Source organism: Elgaria multicarinata, chromosome 2, assembly GCF_023053635.1.
Source record: "Elgaria multicarinata webbii isolate HBS135686 ecotype San Diego chromosome 2, rElgMul1.1.pri, whole genome shotgun sequence".
Lineage (NCBI taxonomy): Eukaryota > Metazoa > Chordata > Lepidosauria > Squamata > Anguidae > Elgaria > Elgaria multicarinata.
The window spans coordinates 99,869,952-99,887,348 of NC_086172.1; the positions used below are offsets into that span (position 1 = coordinate 99,869,952).

The following is a 17,397-nucleotide window of genomic DNA, read 5'->3' on the forward strand; positions in this document are numbered from 1 at the left end:
GAGAATCGCATTTAACCAGCCATCTGCGATATTGTTGTTTTGAGTGCGGCTGATTCACAGCCTAGAGCGGTATTAGTTCCTGCATTAGAAGATGTTCCTTTGCATTCCTAATGTTTCAAGAAAGAAATCTCTGTATATAGTCTACAGTTGCTGTTTTTCCAGGATAGAAGGTATTTTGGATCTGTCTCTCTTTTCCTGACAATGTCCCTGATTCTTGTTTCTGTCCCCTGGCTTCTTCACTAAAACTTCTATGTTCCTTTATTCTTAAGACTATGGCCGGATCTACACCAAGCAGGGTATAACACTATGGAAGCAGTATGAAAGCAGTATATAAGAGGCAGGAGCCACACTACTGCTTTATAGAGGTATAGAAGTGCACTGACAACTATTGGGGCCCATTGACACACCCCATATACCGCTTTCATAGTGTTATATCCTTCTTGGTGTGGCTCCTGCCTCTTATATACCGCTTTCATACTGCTTTCTTAGTGCAATATCCAGCTTGGTGTAGATCTGGCCTATAAATTCCCCATGGTTGAATACTCAGCCCAAACTTTTTTTTGCATTTTGCACAAGGTTAATGCTATCCATGCAGGACAGAACTAGCAGTTGCATTTTATTTAAAACATTCTCTTAAGCCGAGATCCTAACTGTACATTTTTGGAAATAAGCACTTTTGCATTCAATGAAATGCAGTCCCCAGTAAATTAGTTTATGTTGTGGTGTCAGCACAAACTGCTACTTTGCTGTCAGACATATAAAGTAGAGTTGATTGACCTTTTTTAAAAATAATAATAATCCACAAGTGATAGCCTTGGAAACGACCATAATTAAACTGGAGTTGTTGTTAATCATCAGTTATATTGGCATAGGACTCTTATGTGTTGGCTAGCCTGGGGGCCTGCTGTTATTGTTCTTTTTAATGTACAGGCTGACCTCTTGAGAGAGAATGAAGTTAACGCCGTAAAGATCCTCCATCCTTGGAAAACTTAAAAGGAATCATGCTTGGCTAAATGTGGAAAAATTTAGTAGTGCCTAGTTAAAATCTTTATAGCTGGATTAATGAGTAACCTGTGCTTTAATTAGTCAGTTGCTGATCTCCCACTGTGTGATAGTTTCTTCTTTGCTACTATAAAATTCTCCACTCTGTTTATCTTAGTCACTTACAGCTTGAACATGCCAATGGCTTTCGGCGGTCTGCTTTTACTTATGCTCGGGACAACTTGCCTTAAAGAAGGGAGCTCTACACCAATTTATCTACAGCAAGGTAGGGCTACAATTTGATATCTGTCTCTAACCATTTTCTAAAGGTTAAAATACAGACATTCAAATTGATTCATCTCATAGATCTGATCTTGATATACTTCAGCGAGGTCATCTGTACATACTTCCATTCCAGCTGCAGCTGTTGGCTGGAATCGGTAGTATCACACAGTTGCTCTGCACAGGTCTGAATGATTTTTCCTCCACTAGCCTGGGTTGCACTGCTTGTGTAGCTAACTGGCCATATGAACGATTCATTCGAGACCCAAACTGAGATTTGATTGAGATGCTGCTGGAATGAAGAGATGCTCCCATGTAACAAAGAGCCTTTCCTGGGTGGGTGGGGGACACAGTTGGATGCAACCCATTATTCTGAACCCACATTATTCATTCATCAGTTTATTGTGATGCTCTGAAATAGACGCAACCCATAATGTGCATGTGGATACTTGATAAATATAAAGCCAAATCTGGAATAACTTCACAACAGTTTCCATCTTTAACATTTTTTTCCAGATAATATTTCACTTCTATTTGGTCTGAGAATGTATCCTGTTGGATTTTAACAACAATTTTTAAAATCTTGGCAATAAACTATGAAAAACACACAAAGACCTTGTTCAGATGACATGCTAAGCCACAGTGGTTAATAATTTTGAGTTAAACATTATGGCTTAGTATGTTGTGTGAACCATGATTTAGTGTGCCAGGTGAACTGTTCCTAACCATGGTGGCTGCATAACCACAGTTTAAACGCACTCACTAACCATTTGCTGTAAAAGTGTTAGCAGCCCAGCCATGGCTTAGCGTGTCGTCTGAACAGGGTCAATAACACACAAGTTTTTTTTTATTCTGCTGTATAGCATGCATAAAGTTAATCCATTTGAAAATCAGACAAAGCCATTTTTATTTAGATCTGAATATGTTTCTTTTGTAAACAATATAGACATCTCTTGAGCTATTCTTTGCAAAGGAAAAGCTTAAAATTGCTGAAAAAGTTTAGATGCCCATTTCAGATTTAGAAATGATTTAAGATTGGAAATACATTAGATTTATTAGATAACAATTAGAGGCCTTCAACTATTTTAGAACTGAAACTTAAAAGTTACTTAATATTATATGAAAAAGTAGAGAATGATATCAAACTGTTCTTTATGCCTTTCAGGTTCTAAATGTGGGCAGAAAGTCCAGGATAAAAATCCATGGGATTCCTTTCAGTCTGTCTCTCGGATTGTTGGTGGGAACCAGGTGCAGCAAGGTTCACATCCATGGCAGGTGAGCAGCCCACCCCCACCTTCCGAGAAGTTGTAGTTCAACTACAAGATCTAAGATCTGCCATGGAGATGAGAAAAAAAATATGGGGACTGTATGTCCTATGGGCTTGACTTCATAGGTTCTTTTGCTGAACAGGTGTTGCTGTTTGCCAAGAGCAATGGAGTACATACTGACAGCAAGGACAATTGCCTTTCTCTCTAGGCTGCCAGAAAACTTTAGTGATTAATTATGTTGTTTGCATAGAAAGAGTCATTATAAGAAGGTGAGACAGGCCTGTTCATTTGGAAAAATAAAATCTTATCCTCAAACCCCTAGACAAGTGATGCCTGCCCCCCAATGAATAGTTCATTCCACAACACACACACTTTGCTGGGCCGCTATAATTGAAGGAAAGGAACTTTTCATGTACAAATTATACCCGAAGCATAGACTGGAAATTAAAATGAGACTACAGTCTTAAGCAAGCTTCCTTGAAAGTTAACTCCCATCAAAATCAACAGTACTTCATATTAAATATGTTTAGGGCAGGACTGTTATTTCTTTAATTAATGTGGATATATCATTATTTATCTTTTAAAAATTTAAATTGGACAAAGTTTGCCCTCCTCTTAAATGCACCGTGCCCCTTCCATGCCCCTAGGAAGACAGGAAGCTGCCTTAACCCAGGTCCACCTAGCCCAATATTACTTACCCCAAATGGGGCCTTCCAGAACTTTTGGATGACAACTCCCAGAATTCTTGACATTGGTTATGCTATCTGTGCCTGATGGGAGTTGAAGTTCTGGGATTATTATGCTCATTGCAACTTCCCTGAGTGGTGAGACCACAGTGCTTACCCAGGTTTGGTGTCCCATTCATCATTGATCAACGTTCGATGGAGCATATATATCCTTCTCTGTGGCTCTCTTTTCTAGATGTGATGAGATATGCATTCCATAATGTGACAAATGCTTTCCATATTATAGGTCTCCTTGAAAAGAAATAACCAACATTTCTGTGGAGGAACCCTTGTTTCTACTCAGTGGGTAATCACGGCAGCTCACTGTACTATAGGCAGGTACAAATGGGCAATTCATTAGAAGTCAAATTGTTGTTTTATGTTTTATTTTTTATTACAAAGATATTTAATGTGCACTTCTTTGGAAATGCCTATTGAACGGTAGTATATAAATTCATAAAATACATAAATATAAATTAATACATATTTCAAATATGTGCTATGCAAGTACATTTTGGCATAGAATAGGCCTTTTTGTTTTGTTTTGGTCTGAAAAAATGAACTTTAATTTTGTTCCTATCGTAATGATTTCCCACTACTGTGCAGAATCCTGATACGTGTACTGACTGTCACTGCTGGAGAACATGATCTGAAGACGAAAGATGAGGAAGAGCAGAGCCTACGTGTAAAATACATAATCAGACACCCAAAATTTAATACGAAGATGCCAATGGATTATGACATTGCCCTTCTGAAAATGGATGGTCACTTTAAATATGGTAATATCATAGTCAAATCTGATAAGCATTTCTACAATCATTCGTAGCCATGGTTTTCTGTACAGAATTATGAATGGTGAGGAGAATGTGGATAGGGAGACATTTTTCTCCCTCTCTCATAATACTAGAACCCAGAGTCATCCCATGAAGCTGATTGGTGGGAGTTCAGGACAGATACTTCTTCACACAATGCATAGTTCAACTATGGAATCCACTACCACAATATGTGGTGAAGGCCACCAATTTAGATGGCTTTAAAATGAGGCTGGATAAATTCCTGGAGGAAAAGGCTATCAATGGCTACTAGTCCTGATGGCTATGTGCTAACTCCAGTATCAGAGGCAGTTTGCGGAACATGGGCAGGAAGATGCTGTTGTCCTGCTTGTGGGTTCAGGGTCGACAGCTGGTTGGCCACTGTGGCCTTAGCTAGACCTAAAGGTTTATCCCGGGATCATCCCAGGGTCATCCCTGTTCATGTAAATGACACACAGGATATCCTGGGAGCAGGCAGGGACAACCCCGGGACGATCCTAGGATAAACCTTAGGTCTAGCTAAGGCCTGTGTGAACAGAGTGCTGTATTAGATGGACCCTTAGTCTGATCCAGCATGGCTCTTCTTATGTTCTTACATATAGCTGAGTTATTATAAACCCTATTAGTGACTCTCATGAGAAAATGGTTTAGAATCGAATAATATTGCAGTTCACTCCAACTTCCAGTGACAGAATTGATTGAGCCCACGATCAGTACCTTCACACAGCTTTATTTATGTCATGTCACACAACCAAGCATCCTCACATCACATGAGGAGATTATGGGTTGGGTAGACACTTTCCTGGCTTTACCGCCTCCTCCTATGATGAAGTTGTACATGGCGCACTGTGGCAAAATACTAGCAGGCAGCCTGGCTTTCTTCTTGATGGAACAGAGGAAAGGGCTGTGCTATGAGAGCAAAAGCAATGGCACACAACCCTGGTAATGATGGCAGACAGCGTTGGACAGAACCAGCTCCTGCTGCTGATAGTACTTGTAACAAGTCAGGACCCTGGATTTCCTGCCCAAGGACTGTGGTCACACAGAACCAGGTTTTTCTTTTCCTTTTTCCTTTTCTTTTTACAACTCATTTAAGGATGAGAGAGAGCAAGGGCTTGAATTTAGAACACTGAGTTAGAAATATTTGAGAAATACAACCCATCGAAGACCATTTTTGTGTGAGCGGGACCATCTGATGTTGCTTTTGATTTCAATGGTGTTTGCACAGGATAATTTTGCCTATGTATCCTTGTGCTCATATATTTTAGAACATCAATTTTAAAATGCTTGTAGAAATTAACTTCTCAGCTTGATCCCTTGGTGAATGCCACTATACGCTCTATTGAAAAGAATTTGGGATATAAACAAAATTGTTATATTCATTATACTATGTCACAAGAACTTTGATCTGTCTTAATGGTAGGTTCAACGGTTTGGCCGGTATGTCTTCCTGATCCACAGGAAAAGTTTGATCCAGGATACATATGCATCACCTGTGGCTGGGGTCGTCTAAGAGAAAGTAAGCCTTTGGTGTTATTTTTTAAAGCAATTCCTTAACAAGCAAACTTTAAAAATTAGTGCCTGTTGCGGGGGGCAGCTAAGGGGGCTGGAGCAACTCCTGTATGGAGGAAGGTTGCAATGTTTGAGGTGGATATGATCAAAGTGTCTAAAATTATGCATGGTGTGGAGAAATAGTACTGTACCTGGGGTCATCCAATGGGGTGGAATGATGGGAGATTCATGACAGGTAAAAGGAAGTACTTCACACAGCACTCTAGGAATGTTGGATAAATCTGCAATGGAATCAAATGAAGTTTGGATTTCTATGAATCCAGTCTGTGGATTCTGTAGCTGACTGGATTTTCCCAAGTCACATGATTTCTGCAGACTGGTTTTTTTTTAACTTTCTGGAATTTTACGCAGATTTAGACATAGAAAAATTAGTTAAAAAAGAAGAAGAAAAAGACACTGGCTGAAAATGCACATTTCTCCTATAGACTAAAGCATGAAAATGCACATTTGGAGGCTGTGCATTTTTGGGATGGGGTAAGTTGTGCATTTTTGCAAGTGTGAATTTGTACAAATGTAAATTTCCACAAATTCAGGAAAGTGTGAAAATCTAGTTCCACCAATGAGCAGATGATGGAACGAAAGGCACCTGACAATTTGTGAAACTCAGATGGAACAGATTTTACAAAATATGTTCATACCTACACAGCACATAGTTAAACTATGGAATTTGCCACCACAAGATGGTGTGATGGCCACTAATTTGGCTACTGTTCTTGATGGCTATGTATTGCTTCCAATATCAGAGGCAGTATGACTCTGAATACCAGTTGCTAAGGAACATGAGCAGGAAGGTGGTATTGCATTTGTGGCCTGCTCATGGGCTTCCCAGAAATATCTGGTTGACCACTGTGGGAACAAAACGCTGGACTAGATAGATCTTTGGTCTGATCCAGCAGAACTGTGTATGTGTGCATGTGTTGGGGGTGCAAGCAGGATATATAGTAGTTCTGCACTTTTGTAACATAATCCCTTCCCTTTCATGACATAAACCCGAAATGGCTGAAATTGCCCATGCGAATAAACCAGGAAGAAAATGCAATGATAAATTAATAAATGAGAAGAAGAAAATTATTTTGGAGGAGTTGAAAAGGGGGGAGGGGCAACGCCAGTGAACAGACTAAAAAGAAAGTGTGCATTATCACAATTAAGAAGCTTTAGGGGAACCATGCTGCCCCCCTGCCCAAAGTACTACATCCAACCCCAAAATTGATGCAGTCCTGCTTCTACTTCGCATGAGAGAGAAGTCATTACTAAGGCTGCATTCACATCAATATTTGCTTATGTTGATGTGAATGCAGAGAAGTGATGGGAGTCGTGTGTATGACCTAGATGTGATGGGGCTTTAAGGATGTAATCCTATGCATGATTAGACAGAAAAATGTCCTACAACTACCAGCATTCCTCAGCCAACCATGCTGGCTGGGAAATGCTGGGAGTTGTAGGACTTCTTTCTGTCTAATCATGCATAGGATTACATCCTTAACGCCCCATCACATCTAGGTCAAACACACAACTCCCATCACTTCTCTATCGCCACTCTGACGTCGCTTCCTGAAAACTGGAAGTAATTAGCCCCATTCAGTCCGGTAGGAGAGAGCAGCAACCAGGACCCTTTGATTATTTTTGTATTGTTTCACATGTTTTAAGAAAAAGAGTGCATAATGATATTTCCCCGCCCCCCTCAACATGTTCAGTGATATCACATATGGATATTCCACAATTTTTCTTGGTTCTGCTTTGTATAGTTTTTGTGGAAGGCATATTAAATCATTCTGGAAAATTGTTACCTGGTTTGTTTGTTTTTTAGCTGATTAAAAGCTTCATCCGAAGTGTGTTTTACTGCATGCTTGTTACCGGGCACTCACGGATTACTCACATGATGTCATCTGCCTCTCGCGTGTCTTCCGCCCCTTCTGGCCTTTGTTGCACCGCAACCCACCCACCCCCCAGAGAAAGTCTGGTTGCTGCTCTCTCCTACCGGACTGAATGGGGCTAATTACTTCCAGTTTTCAGGAAGCAACGTCAGAATGGCGACAGAGAAGTGATGGGAGTCGCATGTTTGACCTAGATGTGATGGGGCTTTAAGGATGTAATCCTATGCATGATTAGACAGAAAGAACTCCTACAACTCCCAGCATTTCCCAGCCAGCATGGTTGGCTGAGGAATGCTGGGAGTTGTAGGACATCTTTCTGTCTAAACATGCATAGGGTTGTAGCCTAAACTGGTGTTTCCTCTCCCACCCATGGGTGTGGTTTGACTGTCTCGTGGGAAGGACCCCATCTCAGTGGTTAAGCATCTGTTTGGCATGCAGGAGTTTCCAGGGTCTGCTCCTGGCCACTCCAGTTCAAACAGGATCAGGAAGCAAGTGACGGGAAGGACATCTACTGGAGACCCTGGAAATCCGCTGCCAGTCACAGCAGACAGTCCTGGGATAGATGGGCAAACAGTCTGGCCTGGCCCAAGTCAGCTTCCTGTAATTTGTTTGATTTTCAGATGGAGTCCTCCCTGAAGTCTTGCATGAAGTGGAGTTGCCCATCTTAGAACAGACTGAATGTTCTAGAGTGTTGTCAACTTTAAAGAAGCCTGTTCGAGGTGATACCATAATGTGTGCTGGGTTTCCGGATGGAGGAAAGGATGCTTGCCAGGTTGGTAGAATGAATATTAATGGCATTGATGATGATGATGAGGAGGATGAGGATGCATTGGCCCCATCTTTGTGACTTTTAGGTATATGCAAAGGGACATATCCAAGCGGATGTACTTTTGAAGGCTCATTAAGTAAACATGTGCATGTGCTATTTTATATGAGGTCTCATTCTGAATGTGTTTTGTTTCCCTTGCAGGGGGACTCTGGGGGATCTCTGGTGTGCAACCGTGAACGTGGTTCATGGACACTGATTGGGGTGACCTCATGGGGTATAGGATGTGCTCGCAGTTGGATGCATAACCTGAGGAAAAAGTATGATAGAAGAGGAACTCCGGGAGTTTTTACAGATCTTACTAAGGTGCTCCCTTGGATTCAACAACATATGGACGCCGGTAGTATCAAAATCCCACAAGTATAATAATGATGTCAACATTAATAGTCTTCTACTTAGGGATGTCAGAGAAATCCACAATGGATTCAAATGAATTCAGATTTCTAAGACCCCTACCTGTGAGATTCTGCAGCGGTCTGCCCTTTTCCAAATCACATGCAGATTCTGTAGTCTTGCAGACCAGTTTTTTTTTTTACTTTTGCAAGGGTGGGGGGATTTGCAGAAATGTGCAATGTCACAAGTGTGCACTTGTACTAATTCACAGTAGTGTAACAGTTTATTAGCATAAGCGTTTATTAGCATAAGTGTTTATTAGCGCAAATGCGCATTAGCAAACAGGAACAAAATTCTCATACATTGCTAAAAAAATTAATCTTTTCTTCCATCATCTGCAATGAGAGGATGATGGAAGAAAAGATGTCTGACAATCTGTGAAACAAATGAAATGGATTTAACAGAATCTGAGCATCCCTACTTCTGCTTAATTGATGTTTCTGATCTCTTCTTCTGTAGTAAGGTTGCCGACAGACAGAAAAACAACAACAGAATCTGGCCGGTCTGTTTTGGGGGCTTTTCTAGCCAGCTGAGAAAAAAGTGTGTGTCAAAGCAGGCTCCTAGCTATTATTTCCATATTTTCTTTGTCCACGTGTATACAGTATGTACATGCACAATGGGCAAGGGAGAGAGCAGGCCAGGAATAAGGCTGGTGTGAACCTTGACGTGCTCTCTCTTGGTCTGAGGCTGGCTGGGCATTCTGCAATAGTGGTGAGTGAAGGGCATTTGGAATTGGTGATCGTCACTGGCAATAAGGCTGAAGTCTGCAACTTTTACTGAGTTCTTTCATGGATATTACTGTCACAGATGTCATCAGCTTGACTTCAGTGCTTCTCATTAATGACAATACCCTGCTTAGAACTGTTCCAGTTCAATGATTAATGAACGTATCAGCCTAGAACATCTCTTTCTATGTATCTGTACTCAGGCCCAAAGATAGGTATATAAACTGCTTAGAGATATTTTAAATATGGACAGTAGTATATAAGTCTATTAAGTGAATAAAATATAAAATGTATTTTGTTCTTGCAAATTGGTTGTTACTTTTCTGATTTGCTGTAGCATTAATGGCTTGGTACTAATAATATATTCCTCTTTTCTATTTTAATTAGATGTCAAAATGAAAAGTTCTACAGGTGAGTATGATGCCCCTTAAACATCTTTCAGAACTAGGTATTTACTGAACTAGGTAAAGTCTATGGTACTAATAAAGTCTACGATTTGGATTCAATGGAGTCCTTCTACTAGCAGAATGGAAACTGCTGGAGGAAGTGATTTCACTTCCCCCCTGCAACCCGCTGCTCACACCTGCTCCATAGGGTTGGTAGGACCTCTAGAGAAGAGATTCCTTCCTGCAGAGGCAGGGGGTGGAAGTTAGGGAGAACTGCTCGCATGACGTTGAATTTAAGCCCAAGTTATTTTATTTATAATAGAAAATATGGAATAGAGATAATATAGTGCCACCCTGTAAATGTGAATCATGACTTTCAGGAATAAAGGCATAGTTGAAGAACCCATGTGGGTGTTCTAGAGCTTTGGTCCTGCAACACTTGAATGTGGTACAACTTTTCTTTGGCTGCAGAGCACTAAAGATGATACAGTGCATAAGGATGTACTCTGAAGGGTAGAACGGCATTGATTCATTCACATATTAATATTTCTTGATGTTATTTTATTCTTTATATAAGAAAGCTAAGCAGAACATGAATATAACTTCATTAACAAAAAATATTTTGAAAGTTTCTATCACTATAATCCCACAATTCTTATTTGCTTTATGTCTGTTATACTAATAAGTGCTGTCTCTTGGTATTCCATCATATCATATTTCATATCCACAATACAGCATCATGCAGCATTCAAGATGGTAAGCTTCCCGACAATGAAGGAAAACTGCTTTTCCCTGAACATCCAAAGCGTTTTTATCAGGACAACCAGTGAGTAGATGAAATACAAATCCCTGCTCCTTCATAATTTTGAACAGATTCCAGCATAAAGACCTTCTTAAGCAATTGTATACAGAGGCAAAGTTACATGTAGCAGGTAACTGGAAGTCTCCAAAGCAAACATCTAGATAGCAGTGGATAAATAACTTTTGGGAGACTATAGCCCTATGCAAGTTCAGCTTGCACATGGGAAGGCCAAAAGAGTGTGTGGGCCAAAGCCCTGTTTTCCATATCTTGGCCATATGGGTACCTCTAAACATTGTCACATGTTCAGTGCTTTGGTCTGCTGGAGGGTTGTAAGCATGTTCAGCTGAATGTGCTTTCAATGCTCCCTGTAATCAGGCTTCCTAATTGCAGAGAAGTTTTAAAGAGCATTTAGCTGGATGCTTTTACACCCCGCTGCAGACCATAGTGCTGAACTTACAAAGATATATTGGTGGCGGGGCTTGCAGACACCCCTTTGTCCCCACCATACTTGTAATCCTTCCGTGTGCAGCTTGAATGCCTGCATGGGACTTATGATTATGTAGACATTTACTCAGGCAGTGCCTCAAGCAAGGAATCCTAATTTTAAAAAGATATTATGGCACTATGGTTTCAGATATTTCCTACATGTTAGCCCTTTAAGCTTCTGATCAAATTACCAAGACATATATTTTTCTGACCGTGAAATGTACACACACACACACACACAAAACCATCACCACCCTTATATATCCTGTATAATTTAGGGCACATCCTGAGCATGTTAAGACAGAAAAAAGTCCTACAGCTTCCAGTAGGACTTTTGCTGGGAGTTATGGGACCTTTTTCTGTCTAAACAGGTGTAGGATTGCACCCTTATATATCCAATGTTTCACTAGTGAGCTTCTCCTTAGGTTGTTTTGCTCTAGTTGTCCTACAGATGTATCCATGATATACTAAGGATTATAATCAGTGAGTTTTATGCATATTGTTATGCATGTTCTTTTTTGTTGCTTGTATTTTTATTTCAAAATTTAAAAAAAATCCATGTGTAAAAAGAAAAAGAAAAGATATACAAATCTCTTTTCAGACATGGTCTAATGCACCTGTACTTTATTGATAGTCAATTAGAATTCACTCCTTCTGCATCAATCCAGGCTGTGTGTTTGGACTGTGCTGGTCCCAGAAAGAAGGCATATACTGCTGAATTTTTCCCGCTTTGATGTCGAGCCAGATGTATTTTGTGACTATGATTCTTTGTCGGTGATTTCTACAGATGGTAGGCTCATAGGTGAGTTTTTTCTTCAAGATATACTACAAAGACTGCAAGCTGCCCCGAAAAGAAAAACATGAGAATATTGTGTACAGAACCAACAGCAGATGGTTCTGCTATTGTTGATAAGTTGCATATGATGTCTTTGACCCATTATTCAAAATTTGGTATCAGAACATGCTCTACTAAAATGAAGAGAGATTGTGTCACCATGCCGTATCAACACAGGAATTTTAGCTATGGGGACATTGTGGCATGGACACCACGGTCACCCCCAATATTCTTCTGAGATAATGTTCCTGACTCTTCAAGCTGTACTGAAATGCTCCTAGCTAAGTTAACACTAAACTCCTTGGAAATAGCATTACCTGGCCTTCAGCTGGAAGTATTTAAAGATGAGAGACTTTGGATTTTGAGGGGATGGACACCCAAAACATGTTTTGCCGCTCAGATTTCTTACAAATTTATGTAGCTGAAATGTGGCTACCAATGTTGGGTTGAGCTAGCACATATTGGGGCATGCCCTCCACCACACCAACAATCTTACAGTGATTTTACAGTATTTACAGTGGTTGTTGTAAATCAGCCAGAATGCTTTGTTGTTAAGCTTACTTACTCTGAAGCACATTCTTTTGACATCAATGAAAGTATACTCCAAGAAATGTTATTGAAATTACATTTGCAATGTTAAAACCTTTCAGGGAAATTCTGTGGAATGGACCCTCCATTACCCATTTTGGTTGGCTCCAATAGTGTAAGACTAAAATTTGTCTCTGATAACAAGGAACATAGAACAGGATTTTCCATCATATACCAGGCTATTGAGCCAGCTACTCTTCTAGGTAAGCATTAAGTTGCTCTATCAATATATTGTGCAAATTGAGCTTGTCCTTGGTTTGAGATACTGTAAGGGCACCATATTTGTATAGGTCATGAAGAATGGCAGTGGCATGAGGCCAAAGAGGTTCCACTATACATGGATCTATGGACCAGATCTGTTATTTTATTGCATTATGATTATGCAGTAGTTTTATGGACCATACCAGCTCCTATATGGAGAGTGCTTTGGGTAGACTCCATTATGAGTAGCTTTAGTAGTCAACTTAACTGGCTGAGTCTCTGCATTCGATTGATGCAATGCCTTAATTATGCTTTATTGTAGGCACAACAAGTGATTGAGAGTTTCTGTGCACTTGCAATTTGCAGATGAGCCATTTCATTTGTCTCCTTTTAATCTTGCTTCGCTGCACTTCTAGATTCTGGCTGTGGATCTTTAGCAATTCTCTTTGAAGAAGGATCAGTCCAAAGCATGAACTACCCTGAGGCATACAGTAACCTGGCAGATTGTCAATGGATTATTCATGCTCCAGAGAACTATGTGGTCAAGGTACAAGGCAGGGAGGATTTACAAAATAAATATATAGTTTAGTTTTGTTCAAACTTTCACAAGTAGAATTATAGTCTATGTCCGAAGCAGCTTTATTCTGGGGCTATTTCTTAACTGACAATCATATAAACTCTTTTATGGTTTGCTAATGAAGCAAACATTGGTGCCCTTTGAGCCTGTCTGTCTTCAACCTTACACCATCTGGGTTTTCTTAGCTTAGAAAAAAAGGTGAATGAGGGGCACATGACATTGGTGTATAAAATTATACACAATACGGAGAAAGTGGATAGGGAGATAGTAGAACGTGGGATCATTCAATAAAACTGAATGTGGGACATTCAGGAGAGATAAAAGGAAATACTTCTTCACAGCCCCCATAGTTAAACTATGGAATTCACTACCACAAGATATAGTGATGGCCACCAAATTCGGCAGCTTTAAAAGGGGGTTAGACAAATTCTTGGAAGACAAAACTATCAATGACTACTAGCCATGATAACTATGTATTACTTCTGGTATCAGAGGCAGTATGCCTCTGAATTCCAGTTGCTGGGGAACAGGAACAGGAGGGTGATAATACGTTTAGGCCCTGCTTGTGGGGTTACTATAGGCATCTGGTGGGCCACTCTGGGAACAGAATGCTGGGATTTGGTCTTACTCAAGCATGGTTCTTACATGTTTGGGGCTGGTGTAATCTGCCGGAAAGAGCCTCGGTACACCCATGTAATGCTAGTGTTCATTATGTCTGATCTGCTTCTGAAGCAAAGAAATATTTAATTATCAAATAGTTTACAAGGTTGCTTTAGGAAGTGCTACCTTTCTATAGTCCTAGTGGTTGATCCTGTTGATGCAAACAAAATAGTGTGAGTGCAGAAGCAGCATTGCCTCAAGTATGCATTTTTAAAAAGACAATAACAACAACCCACCACCACCCTTAAACTTTTCATCTTTTATTTTAAAACTAGTGAGATTGTAGGGCCACACTGGTATCTTCATAAAACATCACCAAGAGGCTGCGACCCACATTTATTTATTTAGTTAGTTATTACATTTTTATACCACCCAATAACCAAAGCTCTCTGGGCAGTTCACATATTGACCCTATTCAGACAACACACGAAGCCATGGTGATTAAGTATTTTGAGCTAAACACTATGGCTGAGCATGTCGTGTGAACCATTCCTAGCCATGGTGACTACATAACCACAGTTTAAACACACTCACCAAGGTTAGCAGCCTAACTATGGCTTAGCATGTTATCTGAACAGGCCCTTTGAGTCTTACCAATACTGTAGACTGTAACCACTTCTTACTGGCCATGGACAGAGCAATGGTTTAACTTCCTTGGTAATACTATTAACAGATAAGAAAACACACACATATTTATTTGAAACTAAGCTGCTATGTTTTGCATGAATGTCAGCTGTTTGCTGTCTTATCTTTCTGAAGCTCATATATGAACACTTTGAATTGGAGGAAAATGAGGAGTGCAGTTATGACTCAGTGACAGTCTATGAAAATGTTGCAAAGGAGAATGAAATAGGTTTGTTTCTTATATTTCTTTCTAGTAATGTGTACTGATGCAGATCTGATGTTTATTCTTTAGTAATGGACCATTCACTGTAGAACAATTGGAAATGCATAGAACATCACTGGTTTCAAAACAGAGACAAATGTATGCTGAATATGTTATTTGTTTTCGTATTTTTAAAGCCTGGTGTCTCTGTGATGCTGATTAGGATAATTTCAGTCGAATAAATATTATGCAGGAGCACCAGTGAATTGTGCCCATTCATATGAAGGCTTGGAAAGTGTTCACTAATTGATCGCAGAAAAAGGGGATGTTGTTTGATCAATATGCAGAGCCTTCAAGTTGGAGAATATGAATTCCCTTGAGAGGTGTTCATTGTCCAGGCAATATACAGAATCTCTCTTGGGATGTGTGTGGTTCAGCACTCCATCTCATTCATTTGGATTACTTTACTAAAGGCACAATCCTATGCATGTTTAGACAGAAAAAAGTCCCACGACTCTTAGCATGAGTGGCTGGTTCTAAATTCACCTCTGCCATGAATGCATTATGAAACCTCAGGCAGCCTCCTATCTCTCAATCTCAGTCCTTCATCAGCAATACGAAGGCCAGATCTATACTAAGCAGGATATAACAGTTTGAAAACGGTTTGAAAAGGTGTATGTAATGTGTCCAGGCCCCTAACAGTTGTCAATGCTGTTATAAACTGTTATAAAGCAGTAGTGTAGATCCTGCCCAAAATAACAACATGGGCTGTTATGAGGAATACAGAAATAATGCATGTGAAATATCCTCAAACAGAACAATATAAATACTAAGTGTTGTTGTTGTTTTTATTGTTGCTTGAATTGTTTTTCTCCTTGTTAGCATCAGAGTGTTACTTGCATTACATAATCATGATGAGAAGGCAGTGATGATGATGATAATTAAAAAGTGCTGCTTTCCACTGCAAAAAGCAGTCAAAACAACTTACACACACAATACAGAAATTCATGATGAATATAACAGGAAAACAGCAACAATCCCAAAATGAATATAAACTATAATCAACACAGTAAAACAAATAAAAAGAAATACCATAAAAACATAATAAAAACCCCAAATACTATATGAAAAAAGTTCATCCACAAATACACAAAAAACTCCCATGCTTATGGCCTAGAATGAGCACCATAAAAGCCGCCCACAACAGTTGGACCATAACCGTGTTGCATAGGTACCTGCTGTGGGCGGCTCTGAACAGTTTCTTTTCATGTTCTTTGGAGGCATTTAGACATGCTGGAGTCCATGGGGCAGGAACATGGATTACAACAGCCTTCCCTAACCTCCAGATATTTTGGACTTCAGCATGGTCAGTGGCCAGGAATGCTGGGAGTTGTAGTCCTAGCCTTGACAGCCCCAGCTTGCCTTCGCTTTAAGAAAAAAACCATGCAGTCGCTGCAGTGAGGTGGGCATCGGGTAATCCAAACACAGGAGGCAGTGCAGGCTTTCCTGTGAGCAGCCGTGCTCTCCCAGAGGGCACCCAGTCCTGTCCCCTATCCTGAGCTGCACACACATGTCCACTTTGAGCAGAAACAGCCAATTTGGGGCAGAGCTCCCTCCCTCCCTGCTCTCTTCCACTTCCCGTGAAAAGGCTGCCAGTGGGGAACAAAAACATCTGAGAAGTCAGCTGGGCCTGCCTCCTGCACCTCACCTGGCTTCTGGCGACCAATGAGAGGTCACCTTGTCCCCCAGGAATGCCCCTGGTATGATGCGGAGCGAGGACAGATGGCAGAAGGGCTGTAGTCAACTCACTCTGATAGGAAAACTCAGGGTAAGTCCCCGATTTCTCCAGTGCGCAGTTTCATAGGAAAGCCCCACGATGTCTGCAAGGTGACTGCCTCATCATATAACTGATGTAGCGCCACTGTGCAGCCACTGCAGGGCTTTTAATCTGTATAGACAGCCCCCACTTTGGTGAAGGCTAGGTTACACCATCCCAATAAAACCTAAGTAAGGAAACTAACAATTTCACTCTCGTACCACTAGAGGCTGAGAGTGTTGCAGACTTGCCTGGCTCCATGTGATAGCAGCAGATCCATTTGTTTAAACTCCGATCTGCCTCTGGTCTCAGGTATACCAGGGGAGGGATGGAAGGTTTTGGGAACTAAACCTTTTCCTCTCCCACTGTTTAACCTCCTGGTTTCTGATGCCAGAACTCCTTCAACTAGGCTTTAACACCAGAAGTGAGCTTCAGTGATAGGGAAATTCATAAATGAAATAAAGAAAGAAGTAATTGGGGGCAGGCCTCACTTTAAACAAGTGGATTGGCTATTCTGCCAACACATGTAGTTTCAGGTTGATTTTCACTGCTTGGGTAATCTTGCATTTCAAACCCTCCCTTTAAACAACTGAATTATGTTACTGAAGGATGTCGCCCCTCAAGATGTTTAAAAACAAGTGACAACGTATGTAACGTGGAGAAACAAAACTCATGACACTTTCTTAGCCTATATGTTCTTGTCATTTTTATATAAAGGAAATAATAATGGTCCTCATAGTTTTTTATATAAAGAGTACGGAG

General features: G+C 40.4%; 1 protein-coding gene across 1 annotated transcript in view; it reads left to right on the top strand.

Moving 5' to 3' along the window:
* Positions 1 to 1,176: 1,176 nt before the first annotated feature.
* The window catches only part of OVCH2 (ovochymase 2), a 30,243-nt gene continuing 14,022 nt past the window's right edge, over positions 1,177 to 17,397 (top strand). The window contains exons 1-13 of the mRNA XM_063118773.1: positions 1,177 to 1,267; positions 2,429 to 2,538; positions 3,504 to 3,595; positions 3,863 to 4,035; positions 5,492 to 5,587; positions 8,135 to 8,286; positions 8,485 to 8,680; positions 9,846 to 9,869; positions 10,580 to 10,670; positions 11,801 to 11,934; positions 12,618 to 12,758; positions 13,173 to 13,303; positions 14,753 to 14,846. Coding sequence (XP_062974843.1) covers positions 1,177 to 1,267; positions 2,429 to 2,538; positions 3,504 to 3,595; positions 3,863 to 4,035; positions 5,492 to 5,587; positions 8,135 to 8,286; positions 8,485 to 8,680; positions 9,846 to 9,869; positions 10,580 to 10,670; positions 11,801 to 11,934; positions 12,618 to 12,758; positions 13,173 to 13,303; positions 14,753 to 14,846 — 1,525 coding nt within the window. The remainder of the gene's footprint in view (positions 1,268 to 2,428; positions 2,539 to 3,503; positions 3,596 to 3,862; positions 4,036 to 5,491; positions 5,588 to 8,134; positions 8,287 to 8,484; positions 8,681 to 9,845; positions 9,870 to 10,579; positions 10,671 to 11,800; positions 11,935 to 12,617; positions 12,759 to 13,172; positions 13,304 to 14,752; positions 14,847 to 17,397) is intronic.